This window comes from Rattus norvegicus, chromosome 8 (assembly GCF_036323735.1).
Source record: "Rattus norvegicus strain BN/NHsdMcwi chromosome 8, GRCr8, whole genome shotgun sequence".
Taxonomy (NCBI): Eukaryota; Metazoa; Chordata; class Mammalia; order Rodentia; family Muridae; genus Rattus; species Rattus norvegicus.
The window spans coordinates 110317507-110332988 of NC_086026.1; the positions used below are offsets into that span (position 1 = coordinate 110317507).

The following is a 15482-nucleotide window of genomic DNA, read 5'->3' on the forward strand; positions in this document are numbered from 1 at the left end:
TTTAATATAGTAGATCTTAAAATCGTAATAAGTAAGCTGTGCTATCCATGAAATTTTCATGAATAAATTTTGGTTTGCTCTTCTAGTCCCAACTTAGGAGGGTGAGACAAGAAGAGAATTGCTTCAATGCAGGAATAGAAGACTACCCTAGGACACATGGCAAGACGCCATTTCAAAAGAAAAAAAGTACATAGGACATGAACACAGACATGAGTATATAAACACTACATAGTTGTTAATTGTCATCAAATTAGTAAGCTCTAAAGTATTTAATCTCATCCAGAGTTTTTATTTTTAAGACTATATTTATTATTTAATAATTAATTATATGATACTGTAATCTCTTCTTTTCCTCCAAACCTCATGTAACTCTTTCTTGCTTTCTTTCAAAGTCATCGCTTCTTTTTTTCATTAGTTTTTAAATGCATATATGTATATGTGTATTTAGCAACACACACACACCCCACACACACCCTACACACATAATGAGTTCAACCCAAATAATGTTACTAATGTATGTTTTCAGGGTTGACCTGTTCATCTCAGAAAAAGACTACGTCTCCCACTCTCAGAATTCCTTAGTTGCTTGTCATTCTTTGTACAGGGCTAAGGCTTTGTGTCCTTTGTTCTACCCATTTTGGCTTTTCTATTATTGTTGTACTGTTCAGCTCATGTTTAGGCAGTCATGTTGTTGAGACATGAGTACAGATTCTGACATTAAAAGGAAACACAGACCTTGATCCTCTGACTCTTAAAATCTTTTCACCCCGTTTTACAATATTCTCTTAACCTTAGATGCTAGATGTATTCGTGGAGATTGGGCTATCTATTTTGATTGGTTGAGGGTTTTGGTAATGGTCTTCATCTGTTGCAAAGAGAAGTTTCCTTGGTGAAAGGCTAGGACTACACTTCTCTAAGTGTAAGGACATTTATTTAGATTGTATATAGTTAGGTATTATGCTGGTAAAGTAGTTTAAAGAAATAATCATGTCTTCACTAGTCCTGGGTAGATGCCTTGGTTTCCAGTAACAGGCATGGATCCCCTCCTGTTCATGGGGCGGCGGGAGGGGCGGTCTCAAATCCAGTTAGAGAGAAATTGGTTACTGCCAGGGTATATGTGTTATTTCTGGACCCTGAGACTCATATAACTTACCATATGCTGGTTCTTCTTGTGAGTCATGGGCATCATATCTGGGTAGGATTTTTGGTTACTTCGCTCCACTGGAGATTTATGTGGTGCCTTCTGATACCATGAAAGCTGTTTGTCAGAGAGGAGGCATTCAGGTGGTTTCCAGTTCTGAACTCTTGGTCTGAAGTGTGTTGTGTTTTCAGCAAGTGGAACTTCCCTTACATCTCTTGGTAGCAACCCGGGGCAATATTAATAACCTGTGTATGTTAGCAGTCTTTCAAACAACAGCAACCAAAAAGGTGTGGTGGGGAGGGGTGTCTTTCATGCTTAGTATTAGGAAATTGATTTTTTAGGTATCCTTTGATTTTTGGAGGGAGTGCTGTAAAAAATTTTATTTAAACAATAAATATATTTATTCACAAACTTAAGTATGTTTCGTGGTTTTTGTTATTGTTTAAGAGTTGATAATATAATTTCTTTTAACCTTTTTCAGACATCCCTACTGTTTCTTTACCCTTCTCCCTCTTTGTTTTATAATTATCTACTTCCCCTCTGCCTTATTAGACCTTCCCCTCCTTTTCTTATTTTCCTAACAGATCACTTGTACCCTTCTATTCCCCACTTTTATTTTTCTGTTATTCCCCCATTCACTACCCCAACACTGGATCCTTTCTACTTCCCTGGTTTCTGTAGATATACCATCACATCTGAAAATTTGTAGCTTGGAGCCTCCAATGAGAGCGAACTTGAGACATTCGTCTTTCTGGGTTCTGGTTTACCTCACTCAACATGATCTTTTGTAGTTTACCATATATTTACCTTCAAGGTTCATGACTTCATTTTTCTTTATATTTGAATAGTGTTACATAGTATATATGTACCACATTTTCGTCATCCATTCATCAGTTGGGGGACATTTAGGCTGTTTTATTTTTGTTGCAAGTAGAGTAGCAATGGCCGATCCAGTATCTGGAGTATGATGGAGCCCTTTGGACATATGCCAAGAAGTGGTATAGCTGTGCCAAATGCCAGATTTATACTTAACAGCTTTTTGAGGATTCTCCAAACCAGTATCCATAGTTTGCAATCCCTTTAACAGTGAATGAAGGTTTACATTTATTTCTCCACATTGATCGTTTGGATACTGTCTCTGTGCCCTCTGGTTAGTCTGGCTAAGGGTTTATCTGTCTTGTTGATTTTCTCAAAGAACCAGCTCCTGGTTTTGTTGATTCTTTGTATAGTTTTCTTTATTTCTACTTGGTTTATTTCAGCCCTGAGTCTGATTATTTCCTGCCATCTACTCCCCTTGGGTGTATTTGCTTTCAGATGTTCTGTTAAGTTGCTAGTGTATGCTCTTTCCAGTTTCTTTTTGGAGGCACTCAGGGCTATAAGTTTCCCTCTTAGCACTGCTTTCATGGTGTCCCATAAGTTTGGGTATATTGTGCCTTCATTTTCAATACATGCTAAAAGTCTTTAATTTCCTTCTTTCTTCCCTGACCAAGTTATCCTTGAGAGTAGTTCACTTACATGTGTGTGTGGGCTTTCTGGTTTTGTTGTTAGTGAAGACCAGCCTTAGTCTGTGATGACCTGATAGGATGTCTGAGATCATTTCAGTCTTCTTGTATCTGTTGAGGCCTGTTTCTTGACTGATTATATGGTCAGTTTTGGAGAAGGTACCAAGAGGTGCTGAGAAGAAGATACATTCTTTTGTTTTAGGATGAAACTCTTGATTCGTGAAAGTTGGCTTTGTATTGTGCAACATTGGTCTCTAATATATAGTATCAAACACCTCAAGTGGGAATACTTTAACGTTTTTTTCCCTTCTCTTGCCTTATTACTTATTACTAGGTAGTATTTTGAACACAGTATTGAAAGGGAGTGAGGGTAGTGAGTATCCCTGTGTAGTTCCTGACTTCAGTGGGATTACTTCAACCGTTTCTCCATTTAGGATGATGTGGATTGTGTATGTATAACTTTTATGTTTTTTGTAACATGTTCCCTCTAGCACTAATTTTCTAGAACTTTACTTCAAAGGCATGTTTGATCTTACCAGAGACTTTTATGAATATATGACATAATAATGTGATTTTTTTGTCTTCAAGTCAATTTCTGTGGTTTATTAAATTTATTAATTTGTATGTGTTAAACATTCCCAGCACAGCAGGGATAAAGCCATATATAATCTTTCTTATGTATTTCTGTATTTTGTTTGCAAGTATTTTATTGAGCATTTTTGTATCTATATTCAGCAATCTATATTTTGTATCTAATTCAAACAATTGGCCTGTGTTTTTTCTTTGTTGTTCTAGTGTCTTTACCTGATTTTGATATTAGAGTGATACTAACTTCATAGAAGGAAGCTGTCCACCCTCTCTTTTTCATTCTTTCATTTCTTCTTCTTCCTTTCCTCCTTCTAGATGAAAGAGGATTGACTGTGAGTCTTTGAGAGTCTGGTAGAGTGCTGCTGTGAGTCTGTCTGGCCTGTGCTGCTGTGAGTCTGTCTGGTAGAGTGCTGCTGTGAGTCTGTCTGGCCTGTGCTGCTGTGAGTCTGTCTGGTAGACTGCCATGAGTCTAATCTGGCCTGTGCTGTTGTCAGTGGGGCCTTTTTATTACGTCGTGGTTTTAGGTTGTCAACTTCCTGGTTTAGTTTTGGAGGCTTGGCTGAATGTACTCTTTTTTTTTTTTTTTTAAGTTTTCAAACATAATAAACTCTTAAGTTTTTAACATAGTCCCATATAATTTTATGAATTCTTTGATGTCTGTTGTAATATTTTTCTGTCTATTTCTGATTCTTTTTATTTTGGTTTTATCCTTTTTTTTTTTTTTTATTTAGTTGGGCCAAGGAATTGTCAATCTTACTTACCTTCAAAAACATCCAGCTGATAGATTCATTGATTTCCTTTTAAATTTGTTTTTTTTTTCATTGATTTCTGCTCTGTTTTATCATCACCAGCATCATCATTTTATTTCTCCCCGGTAATTGGATTTAGATGTAGTTTGTTCTGTTTTTATAAATTTTTTAGTTTAATCATAAATCATTTATTTGTGTTCTTTCTGATTTTTTTTCTAATGTAGCAAGTTAAAGGTATAAATTCCCCTGTAGGGCTGTTTCCATTGTGTCCCAGTGGGTTTTGTTGTGTTGATTTCATTTTCATTTAATTCCAGGAAATTTTTTATTCCTTACAGATTTTTTTGACTCATGATTTAGTAATGACCTGTTTCATCTTCATGAGTTTATATATTTACTGAAAATTTTACTGTCAAATTTAAATCTTACTGCATTATACACAGATACGATACAAGGAATGGCTCTATCTTTTGTATTTTGTAATCATTTGTGTCCTGTGGTATGGTCTATTTTAGAACAGGTTTGCTGTTTAGGTTTGCTGCTGAGTAGAATCTATATTTGGACTTAGGTGCAATATATTCTATATAGATCTGGTAATTTAATTTTGTGTATGCTGTCAATTCTGATGTTTCTTTGTTTAGTTTTTGTCTAGATGACCTACCTTTCTATTGAGAAAAGTGGGGTGTTGAAATCATGTAATATTTACCAATTCATTTTATTTTATTTTTTTCCACGTACAGAGGTTTAATGAGAGTAGAAGACTAGAGGAATAAAGACCAGCCATGAGCATGTGGAGGGGAGGGGAGGGATGGGAAGAGAAGGGAAGACGGAGAAGTGGGCAAAAGAGCAGAGAAGAGCAAAGAGCACAAATTCATTTTTTATCTGTGCCTTTAAATCCAGTAGTACTTGTTTATAAAACTGGTTGCCCTGGAATTCAGTTCATATATGTTTAAGATAGTAATGTTTTTGTTAACTGTTCCCTTAATTAGAATGAATGAAAAGTCCTCTTCTAAATAGATTTAATTTGAAGTCTTATTTTGTTCGATATTAAGAACCTGACACCTGCTTGCTTTCTGGTTTCATTTGATTGAAATACTTTTGTCCATTATTTATACTAAAAAGATTCCTTTCTTTTAAACTATGATGTGTTTCTTGTAGATAGGAGAATTTCTTTCTTGATTGATTAAGCCTTTGTTTTTTGTTTGGAGAGCTTAGGCCATTAATATGTAAAGATAATATAATATGTGGAAATTGTCATCATATTGTTAGTTTTGGGGGGATAGTGGTGTTTGTGTTTAAGTAATTATGGCTTTGTATTTTTTTCCCACAGTTTCGCTCCTATACTCATTCCTCTATTCAGAAGTATTGCTTTCTGTATTTTCTATAGATTTGGTTTGTCAGAAATAATTTGATGTAGGCTGTTTTTGTTCATAAGACAATATCCTTCATATGAACAACAATGACAAGCAACCAGAGCTTCCAGGGACTAAGCCACTACCCAAAGACTATGCATGGACTGACCCTGGACTCTGACCTCATAGATAGCAATGAATAGCCTAGTAAGATCACCAATGGAAGGGGAAGCCCTTGGTCCTGCTAAGACTGAACCCCCAGTGAATGTGATAGTTGGGGCCGGGGCAGTAATGAGGGGAGGATGGGGAGGGGAACACCCATAAGGAAGGGGAAGGGGAGGGTTTAGGGGGATGTTGGCCCGGAAACCGGGAAAGGGAATAACATTCGAAATGTAAATAAGAAATACTCAAGTTAATAAAAAAAAAAAAAAAGAAGACAATATCCTTTGCCTTACAGAAGCTTTGCAATTTTATGGGGTCTCATTCTTCAATTCTTGATCTTAGAGCATAAGACATTGGTGTTCTGTTCAGGAAAACTTCCCCTGTGCCCATGTGTTTGAGGCTCTTCCCCACTTTCTCTTCTGTTGGTTTCAGTGTATCTGATTTTATGTAGAGGTTCTTGATCCACTTGGACTTAAGCTTTGTACAAGGCTATAAGAATGGATTGATTTGCATTCTTCTACATGCTGACCTCCAGTTGAACCAACACCATTTGTTGAAAATGCTTTTTTCCACTGGATGGTTTTAGTTCCTTTGTCAAAGATCAAGTGGCTATAGGTGTGTGGGTTCATTTCTGGGTCTTAATTCTGTTCCATTCATATACCTGCCTGTCTCTGTACCAATACCAAACAGTTTTTATCACTATTGCTCTGTGATACTGCTTGATGTCTAAAATGGTGATTTCTCCCAGAAGTTCTTATATTGTTGAGAATAGTTTTAGCTATCCTGGGGTTTTTGTTATTCCAAATGAATTTACAAATTGCTCTTTGCAACTCTATGAAGAATTGAGTTGGAATTTTGATGGAGATTGCATTGAATCTGTAGATTGCTTTCAACAAAATGGACATTTTTACTATATTAATCCTGCCAATCCATGAACATGGGAGATCTTTCCATCTTCTGAGATCTTCAATTTCTTTCTTCAGAGGCTTGAAATTCTTGTCACACAGATCTTTCACTTGCTTGGTTGGGATCACTTAAGTGTGCTATCATATCGTCTGCAAATAGTGATACTTTGACTTCTTCCATTCCAATTCGTATCCCTTTTACCTCCTTTCCCTGTCTGATTGTTCTGGCTAGGACTTCAAGAACTGTATTGAACAGGTAGGGAGAGAGTGGGCAGCCTTGTCTAGTCTCTGATCTTAGTGGGATTGCTTCAAGTGTCTCTCCATTTAGTTTAATGTTAGCTACTGGTTTGCTGTATATGGCTTTTACTAAGTTTAGGTATGGGCCTTGAGCTCCTGATCTTTCCAAGACTTTTAAGACAAAGGGGTTTTGAATTTTGTCAGATTCTTTCTCAGCATCTGCCAAGATGATCAAGTGATTTTTTTTTCTTTGAGTTTCTTTTTTTTTTTAACTCCTTCCAAAGTTTTGTTTTGTTTTGTTTTGTTTTTTATCTTTATTAACTTGAGTATTTCTTATTGACATTTCGAATGTTATTCCCTTTCCCGGTTTCCGGGCCAACATCCCCCTAAACCTTCCCCCTCCCCTTCTTTATGGGTGTTCCCCTCCCCATCCTACCCCCATTACTGCCCTGCCCCCAACTATCACATTACTGGGATTCAGTCTTAGCAGGACCAAGGGCTTCCCCTTCCACTGGTGCCCTTACTAGGCTATTCATTGCTACCTATAAGGTCAGAGTCCAGAGTCAGTCCATTTATAGTCTTTGGGTAGTGGCTTAGTCCCTGGAAGCTCTGGTTGGTTGGCATTGTTGTTCATATGGGGTTTCCAGTCCTTTCTTCTTTGAGTTTCTTTAACTGCTTTTTAACACCGTTGTATTTTGATGAATTTTGTGATTCTTCTTGTATATTTTCTGTCCTGCAGTTCATCTAAGAAATTCTCATTTGGAAATGTATTTATGGAGATAGTAGGTTTTGGGGAAAGATACTGGTTTACTCTTTTATATTGTTGGTATTTTGAGGATAAGTCCTATACATGTGATCTTTTCGTCCTTAGCCTGCTATGGACAGATCAGATGGGACAGAAGAGAGGCTTTGAGGACAGACTGGGACTAGAGGTTAGAAATGGCATGGTTGGAATGAAGTCAGGTGGACAGAAAGGATTTGGCTGGTGTTTGAGGATGTGTTTCCTAGTCTAAGTTTCGGAGTAAAGGGATAGTATGGCTGTGTAGAAATGTTGGCAGGGGCTTGTGGGTTGGAGTACAGCTAGGGAGGCTCCTGGCAGAAGCCTAGATATGGTTTATAGTGCTGGCAAGAAAGGCGAAACTAGACTGGAGCACTGGATATGGGACCTGGACTAGATAGGAGTAATTGAGAAAGCATGGGATTGGGGAGGTCATGGAGACTAGCCTTGGGAAAGATCTCAAAAGTCCTTAGTAACTTATGTAAATTCCAGCTTTTCTTCTCAGAACCTTATGTGGAATAAATGTGATTACTTATATTTAAATAGCATGTGTTATTGCTGGTCTCTATTTTCTTATTTTCCTATAAAATACATTAGGTGATATATCTAGTCTATTTCCATCCACTAGAGCAATGATTCTCAACCTTCCTAATGCTGCAACCCTTTAATAGGGTTTGTCATTTTTTTTTTTTTATTAACTTGAGAATTTCTTATTTACATTTCGAATGTTATTCCCTTTCCCGGTTTCCGGGCAAACATCCCCCTAATCCCTCCCCCTCCCCTTCTTTATGGGTATTCCCCTCCCCACCCTCCCCCCCTTGCCACCCTCCCCCCAACAATCACGTTCACTGGAGGTTCAGTCTTAGCAGGACCAAGGGCTTCCCCTTCCACTGGTGATCTTACTAGGATATTCATTGCTACCTATGAGGTCAGAGTCCAGGGTCAGTCCATGTATAGTCTTTAGGGTTTCTCATTTTATGGTGGCCCTTAGTCATAAAAATTATTGCTACTTCATAACTGTAATTTTGATACGGATATCATGATGTGAATATCTGATACATAGAATATCCATTATGCAGTTTCTGTGAAAAAGTTATTCAGAGATTCCTAGAACCACAGGTTGAGAACCACTGCACTAGAGTCCTTAGAATATGGGTCCTCCTAAGAAACACTTTCACGTTCACTGCTATATCCTTTGGGCTTGGAGCAGTCCCTAAATATAAGGGAGCTTTGGTTTTTTGGCTATTCTCGTTGTTGTATTGCATTTTGATTTTGTTTGGTTGGTTTAGTTTTTCATTTCTTAAGACAAGGTTTTTTTGTGTAACCCTGGCTATCCTGAGACTTCCTCTGTACATTAGGCTTAAACTTGTATATCTGCCTTCCCCTGCCTCCTCAGTTGCTAGGATTAAATGTGTACTCCACTACTGGCATTTGTTTTATTAGAATAAATGCATATAACAATTTTTAAATATTCATTTGTTTCTTAGCCATATTTAAAAGTTTTGTTATTGAAAAAAATTATTTTAAATGGTAGGACAGAATACTGTTTTCTGAATGATAACCATAAGAGAATACTAAAGGGGTAATGATTCAGATGTAGCTTTTTGGTTATCGTTTAACATTTCTCCAAATGTATTTATGGCTGAAATGTATATGTAAGAGACTAATTTGATCTGAATTTACAATTACATACTCTAGCATCAATTATAAGATAATAGAGATGCTTATTTTTTATAAATATTTCAACATTGACTTTCCATTACTGAAAACATTTCCTCATGTTGAACTGTCTAAGATATTTCATATCTGATTTTTTTTAAACCAATAGTAGTATCATTTAATAACCAGTCATGGTAGCATATGAATGAAAGCTCTATACTAAAAAAATTGAGTCTGAAAATCAAGAGTTCAAATGCAGGCTGGCCTCCACCTTGTGGTCCTCCTGTCTCTGCCTCCTTCAGCAAATCCTACTGGCATGCACCACCACAACCAGCAGAATAGAATTGAAGACCCTGTAATGAACCCACACACCTATGGACACTTGATCTTTGACAAAGGAGTTTAAACCAGTAGAAAAAAGAGTATTTTCATTAAATGGTGCTGGTTCAAGTGGCTGTCACCATGTAGAAGAATGCAGATCGATCCATTCTGATAGCCTTGTACAAAGCTCAAGTCCTAGTGGATTTAGGACCTCCACATAAAACCAGATACACTAAAACGAATAGAAGAGAAAGTGGGTAAGAACCTCAAACACATGGGCACAGGGGAAATTTTCCTGAACAGAGCACCAATGTGTTATGCTCTAAGATCAAGAATTGACAAATGGGGGCTGGAGAGATGTCTCGGGGGTTAAGAGCACTGACTGCTCTTCCAGAGGTCCTGAGTTCAAATCACAGCAACTACATGGTGGCTCACAACCATCTGTAATGAGATCAGATGCCCTCTTCTGGTGTGTCTAAGACAGCTACGGTGTATTTATATATAATAAATAAATCTTTAAAAAAAATGAATTGACAAATGGGACCCCATAAAGTTGCAGAGCTTCTGTAAGGCAAAGGATACTGTCAATAGGACAAAACGGCAGCCAACAGATTGGGAAAAGAACTTTACCACATTCGATAGAGGGATAATATCCAATGTATACAAAGAACTCAAGAAGTTAAACTCTAGAGAACCAAATAGCCCTATTTAAAAAATGGGGTTCAGAGCTAAACAGATAATTCTCACCTGTAGAATACCGAATGGCTGAGAAGCACCTAAAGAAATGTTAACACATCTTAGTCATCAGGAAAATGCAAGTCAACACAAGCCTGAGTTTCCCCCTCACACCAGTGAGAATGGCTAAGATGAAAAACTCAGGCGACAGCAGATGCTGGCGAGGATGCGGAGAAAGAGGAACACTCCTCCACTGCTGGTGGGAGTACAAGCTGGTGCGTCCACTGTGGATCAATCTGGTGGTACCTCCTGGGCATATACCCAAAAGATGCTCCAACATGTAAGAAGGACACAAGCTCCACTATGTTCATAGCAGCTTTTTTAATACTATCCAGAAGCTGGAAAGAGCCCAGATGTCTCTCGTCAGAGGAATGGATTCAGAAAGTGTGGTACATTTACACAGTTGAGTACTACTCAGTTATTAAAAACAATGACTTCATGAAATTCTTAGACAAATGGATGGAACTAGGAAATATAATCCTAAGTGAGGTAACCCAGTCACAAAAGAACACACATGGTATGCACTGATAAGTGGATATTTGCCCAAAAGCTCAGAATACCCAAGATCACGTTCACAGACCACATGAAACTCAAGAAGACGGAAGACCAAAGTGTTGATGCTTCTGTACTTCTTAGAAGCAGGAAGAAAATGCTCTTAGGAGATAGAGTGTGCGAGGGACTTTGGAGGAAGAGAGGAGGGGGAGAATAAAAGGGGTGTTTGGGGAGATCAGGTATGGGAGAAGATAGGATGGCATGCAGAGTGTCAGGAATTTGAACAGAGGTGTGTAGAAATGCGGCATGGGGAACTGGGGATAGCCACCAGCAAGTCCCAGTTGATAGGATCGCAAGAGGCTCCCATGACCCAATAGGAATGAGATTAGCTGAAATGCCCAACAATGGGGTTGGAGAGAACCTGTAGAGACCATTTCCAGAGGTTAGACAAGGCCCATGGTTGAGGCATGGTGCCACCCCCTCATCTCCAAATTTTAACCCAGAATTGCTCTTGTCTAAAGGAAATAACAAAACAAAGTGTAGAGCAGAGACTGAAGGAAAGGCCATCCAGAAACTGCCCCACCTGAGGATCCATTCCGTATACAGTCACCAAACCCAAACAATATTGCAGATGCCAAAAAGTGCTTGCTGACAGGAGCCTGATACAGCTGTCTCCTGAGAGGTTCTGCTAGCGCCTGACAAATTCAGAAGCAGATGCTCGCAACCAACCTTTGGACTGAGAAAGGGGTCCCCAATGGAGGAGTTAGAGAAAGGACTGAAGGAGCTGAAGTCATTTGAAACCCCATAGGAAGAACAGTAGCAATTAACCAGACCATCTAGTGCTCCCAGGGACTAAACCACCCCTATGGCTCCAGCTGTATATGTAGCATAGAATGGCCTTATCTGGCATCAGGATGAAGAGAGGCCCTTGATCCTGTGAATACTTGATGCCCCAGTGTAGGGGAATGCTAGGGTAGGGAGATAGGAGTGAGTGGGTGGGTGGGTGGGTGAGTGGGGGAGCAGCCTAATAGAAGCAGGGGGAAGGCTGAAAGGAAATGGGATAGAGGGTTTCGAAGGGGAAACTGGGAAAGGAGATAACTTTTGAAATGTAAATAAAGAAAATATCTAATTTTTCAAAAAAGAATTCAAGGGCAACCTGGGCTGTACCCTGTCTCAAAAATGACATGATTTGTATTGAATTAGATTAATAATCTTTTAAAGATTTTTTTCAACAGTTAACTTTTAAATTTATGATTTTTTTTAATAGTATAATTTGTCCTCATGTTAATTTGTATTGCCCCTCCCCCCAGGCTGTTTAGCAGACATGACCCACAAGCTGAGGAAGCATTAGCAAAGAGAAGAGGAAGAAACAGTCCAAATGGGAACCTCATTAGGATGCTTGTTCTTTTCTTTCTTGAAAGTGAGGTAAGAAGGGATTTAGTTTATTCTTCTTTACTTAGATGTTGTGATTCATTGACAGCAGTTGGGGTTCATTTCAGTCATAGGAAAACAAGCCTTTTCCTTGTAAAGTTACCTTTTTGAGTTACTCCATACTCAGCTTTTTGTGAGTAATTCTGAATGTATGTGTAGATCATATCATCCTTATAGGAGTCTATCAACACTGAAGTAAACTAATAAGCTTAAAGTTTTATATTGTTTATAGAATGCCAGTTTTACATGCTTTTTTAAACATTAAATTTCTCCCTATAGTTCTTAAATTATTTTATTAAACTGTCTTAAGGGCTTGTGAGGTTTGGATTGTGGTCGAGTTGTGCCTGGCACATAGAAGGCCCTTGGTTCATGACTTTACATTGCCAAATAATGGCAGCGTACACCTTTAATTCCAGCACCTGGGAGTCAGAGGCAGGTGGGCCTTTAGGTTGGAGTCCGCCTTTGTTTATAGAGCAAGTTCCAGGACAACCAAGGGTACAAGAAACCCTGTCTTGTGGGGGGGAAAGAAAAGAACAAAAGTTGTGAATATTTTCATACTGTTAAAACTATTAGTTTTAACTACTTTGAAAATAATGTTATTCTTTTTTCATTTACTATAGTCAGTTATCAATTATGGAATTTTGTGATTAGCACTCACAGCAGAACTGTATTGGAGAAAAAAGCTTTGTTTACTCTCTGAAATGTCCCTTAATACTTTTATCAGTATGTCCTACTACAGACGTGGTGTTGGTTAAACAATAATGCTGGTTAAAAATCCCTGAATGTATAAACTACCTAGTTCAGAAATGAATGAAAATAAAATTGCAAAAGAAGTAAAGAAAATTAAAAGTCAAGGCAAACATGGCAACACAAACTTCTAATCCACAATAGATGAGTGGATGTATCTGGCAGATCACAAGTTCAGGGCCTGACCAGGCCGATTTCAAGGCCAGCTATTCATTCAACTTAGAACTAAGTTTCAGAATTTTGAAATATAAAGAGCTGGGATTGCATTCAGTTCAGTAATAAGACCTTTGCCTAGTATGTGTCAGGCTCTAGTTCAGTATCACGAAAAACAAAAGAAAGGTTTTTAAATATTAAGACTCAACTTTATTTGGAAAAAAGAAAATGTCAGAGAATGAGAAACCTAAAAAGATTTTATGAATGTTCAAGTTTATAGCACTGTAACTGCTCTATACAAGTGAGGTAGAGGAAGACATCCATGTAAACACCAAAGCAAGGCAAGTACATAGCAGTAAATACAAGGGGCCAAAGGACACATCTACAAGTCGTCACTATTTCTTCAATTAAGAATAAATAAAAATTAATATGGAAACAAATTCATCAGGAGAGTTGTACTCAGATGTGTTAAGAATGGTGTTTTAAATATACCCAGGAATCACTAGGGTATTTTATTAATATAATGCCAGTTCCAAACCTCTAAAATGGGACCTTACATTATCCCGTTGAACGAGTCCAAGGCTAATTTGTGTGCTTCTAGTCCAAACTTTGCACAGTAAGGATTTAAAACTTTGTTTTCCTAACAAGCAAGTTTAGTTATATTACAGAATGAAATATAAAGTTTTAATTATAAAATAAAGTAATAAATCAGTAAATATCACCTGTGATAGCTACTTTCACTGTACCATTAGGATTTACAGCAATGGTTCTCAACTTAAGGATCACAACCTCTTTCAGGGCTGCATATCAGATGTTTATACTATGATTAATAACAGTAGAAAATTATAGTTGTGAAGTAGTAATAAAAAATTTTATGGTTGGGATCACCACAACATGAAGAAGTGTATTAAAGGGTCTCAGAATTAGGAAGGTTGAAGACGATTGAGGATTGGAATAAAAAGTGTTTTTCAGTAATCACAAACTATATAAAATGTAGTTTCTGATATTAGTAGAGATGGGCCATACAAATATTAACATGTTGAAAAGGTAAGTAATGGTCTTAGCTGAGTTTTACTGTTAACTGTTGTTCTAAAAACTCTCAAGGACTCCTTGAGTTATTAAGAGGCATATACATGTGTCATTTGAGGCATTTTTATCTTTAAAGTAATTTGTAATGGTTATATTAATGATTTCATATATTACTAAATGTCTATGCTTGCTACGAGTACAACCATGTGAAATTGGATATCCCAGTTTTCAAACATGTATTTCTTTACAGCTGCCAAAGCTAAGTACAAATGATATTTAAGGGTTTGGTCTTTCTGGTGTCCTGTGTTTCACAAAAATTAAAAAAAAAAAAATTCTGTTATTTTAAAAAGAAAAAAATCTTTCTTACCCTGTTGCACGAGTGTATACTAGTGTTAAAGCTACTTTCCTATTTTGAATTTGTTTTTTAAATTTACTTTCTGTTAAACATGTCAATTTGTACAGTTTTAGATAAAGCTTTATGATTGGTTAAGACTTCTAGAAATCAGTGAGTTGTAAATCATTTAAGTGTGATTAAAAGAACTGATTACCTTTGTTTTTTTGAAATGTAATATAATATGTTAATAATATAATTCTTAAATGTCCAAAGATATATAGTACGAGTACAGTTATAGTGATAAGGGTTCTACCTAAACTACTTTTTGATTTTCTGTTGGTATCAAAATGTAACATTTATAAACTTTAGCAACCTTTTGGTAGTAATTAATTTTAGGTTGCAAATTATCCTGTATTTTACATACTTGGCAAGTTTGTAGCAGAAGTGTTACTTGAGTGTAATACGTCCAGATTTTCCTATAATGGTAAAAACTATATTACTTGTGTATATATATTATACAAGATATATTTTGAGTGACATATTTTCAAGTATATTTATGTAAATCTGGTTCTCTCCTTATAGTCTTATGTAATGATCAGAATGACAGTGACCCATATTATTGTTAAAACCAAGAAGTTTGTCCCGGGTATTAGACATTTCTTGGACTAGAATAATGTTCTTCTGTTCTTCGGATGATTGGTTTCTCCCTCTTCCTCTCCTTACCTCATCACCCCCTGACCAAGCCAACTCAGTCAATAGAGTCTTGAGGGTGGGAGAGAGGATTGAAAAGAAAAAATACAATTAGACAAAACTATAACATGACTCCAGCCACTGCTGAGGCTAAAGCAGCTTTATTTTTCCTCTGTCTACTTTCATATCAATCTAGGTACATTCAAAGAATAAGGTCAGTTTTCAGATCAAAGCCAAAGTGATCAAGCAAGGCAAAGAACAAAGAATTCACACCAGCTAGCAATCAATAAGGTCTCCAGAGTTGCTGGGTCTAGGGACTTAATAGGATTATCAAGACAAAAGAGAAGTCACACATTCCATGGCTGTGTTTATCCTCCCCCACCCCCCAGCTGGGGACCGAACCCAGGGCCTTGTGCTTCCTAGGCAAGCGCTCTACCACTGAGCTAAATCCCCAACCCTGGCTGTGTTTATCCTTGCATT

The 15482-nt window shown here is 37.3% G+C and overlaps 1 protein-coding gene across 10 annotated transcripts in view; it reads left to right on the plus strand.

The window, feature by feature from the left end:
- Stag1 (STAG1 cohesin complex component) overlaps positions 1 to 15482 on the plus strand; it is a 385686-nt gene that overhangs the window by 259526 nt on the left and 110678 nt on the right. For all 10 annotated transcript variants that reach the window (XM_006243631.3, XM_039081553.2, XM_039081554.2 and 7 more), the window contains one exon: positions 11929 to 12043. In XM_006243631.3, the coding sequence (XP_006243693.1) occupies positions 11929 to 12043 (115 nt within the window). The remainder of the gene's footprint in view (positions 1 to 11928; positions 12044 to 15482) is intronic.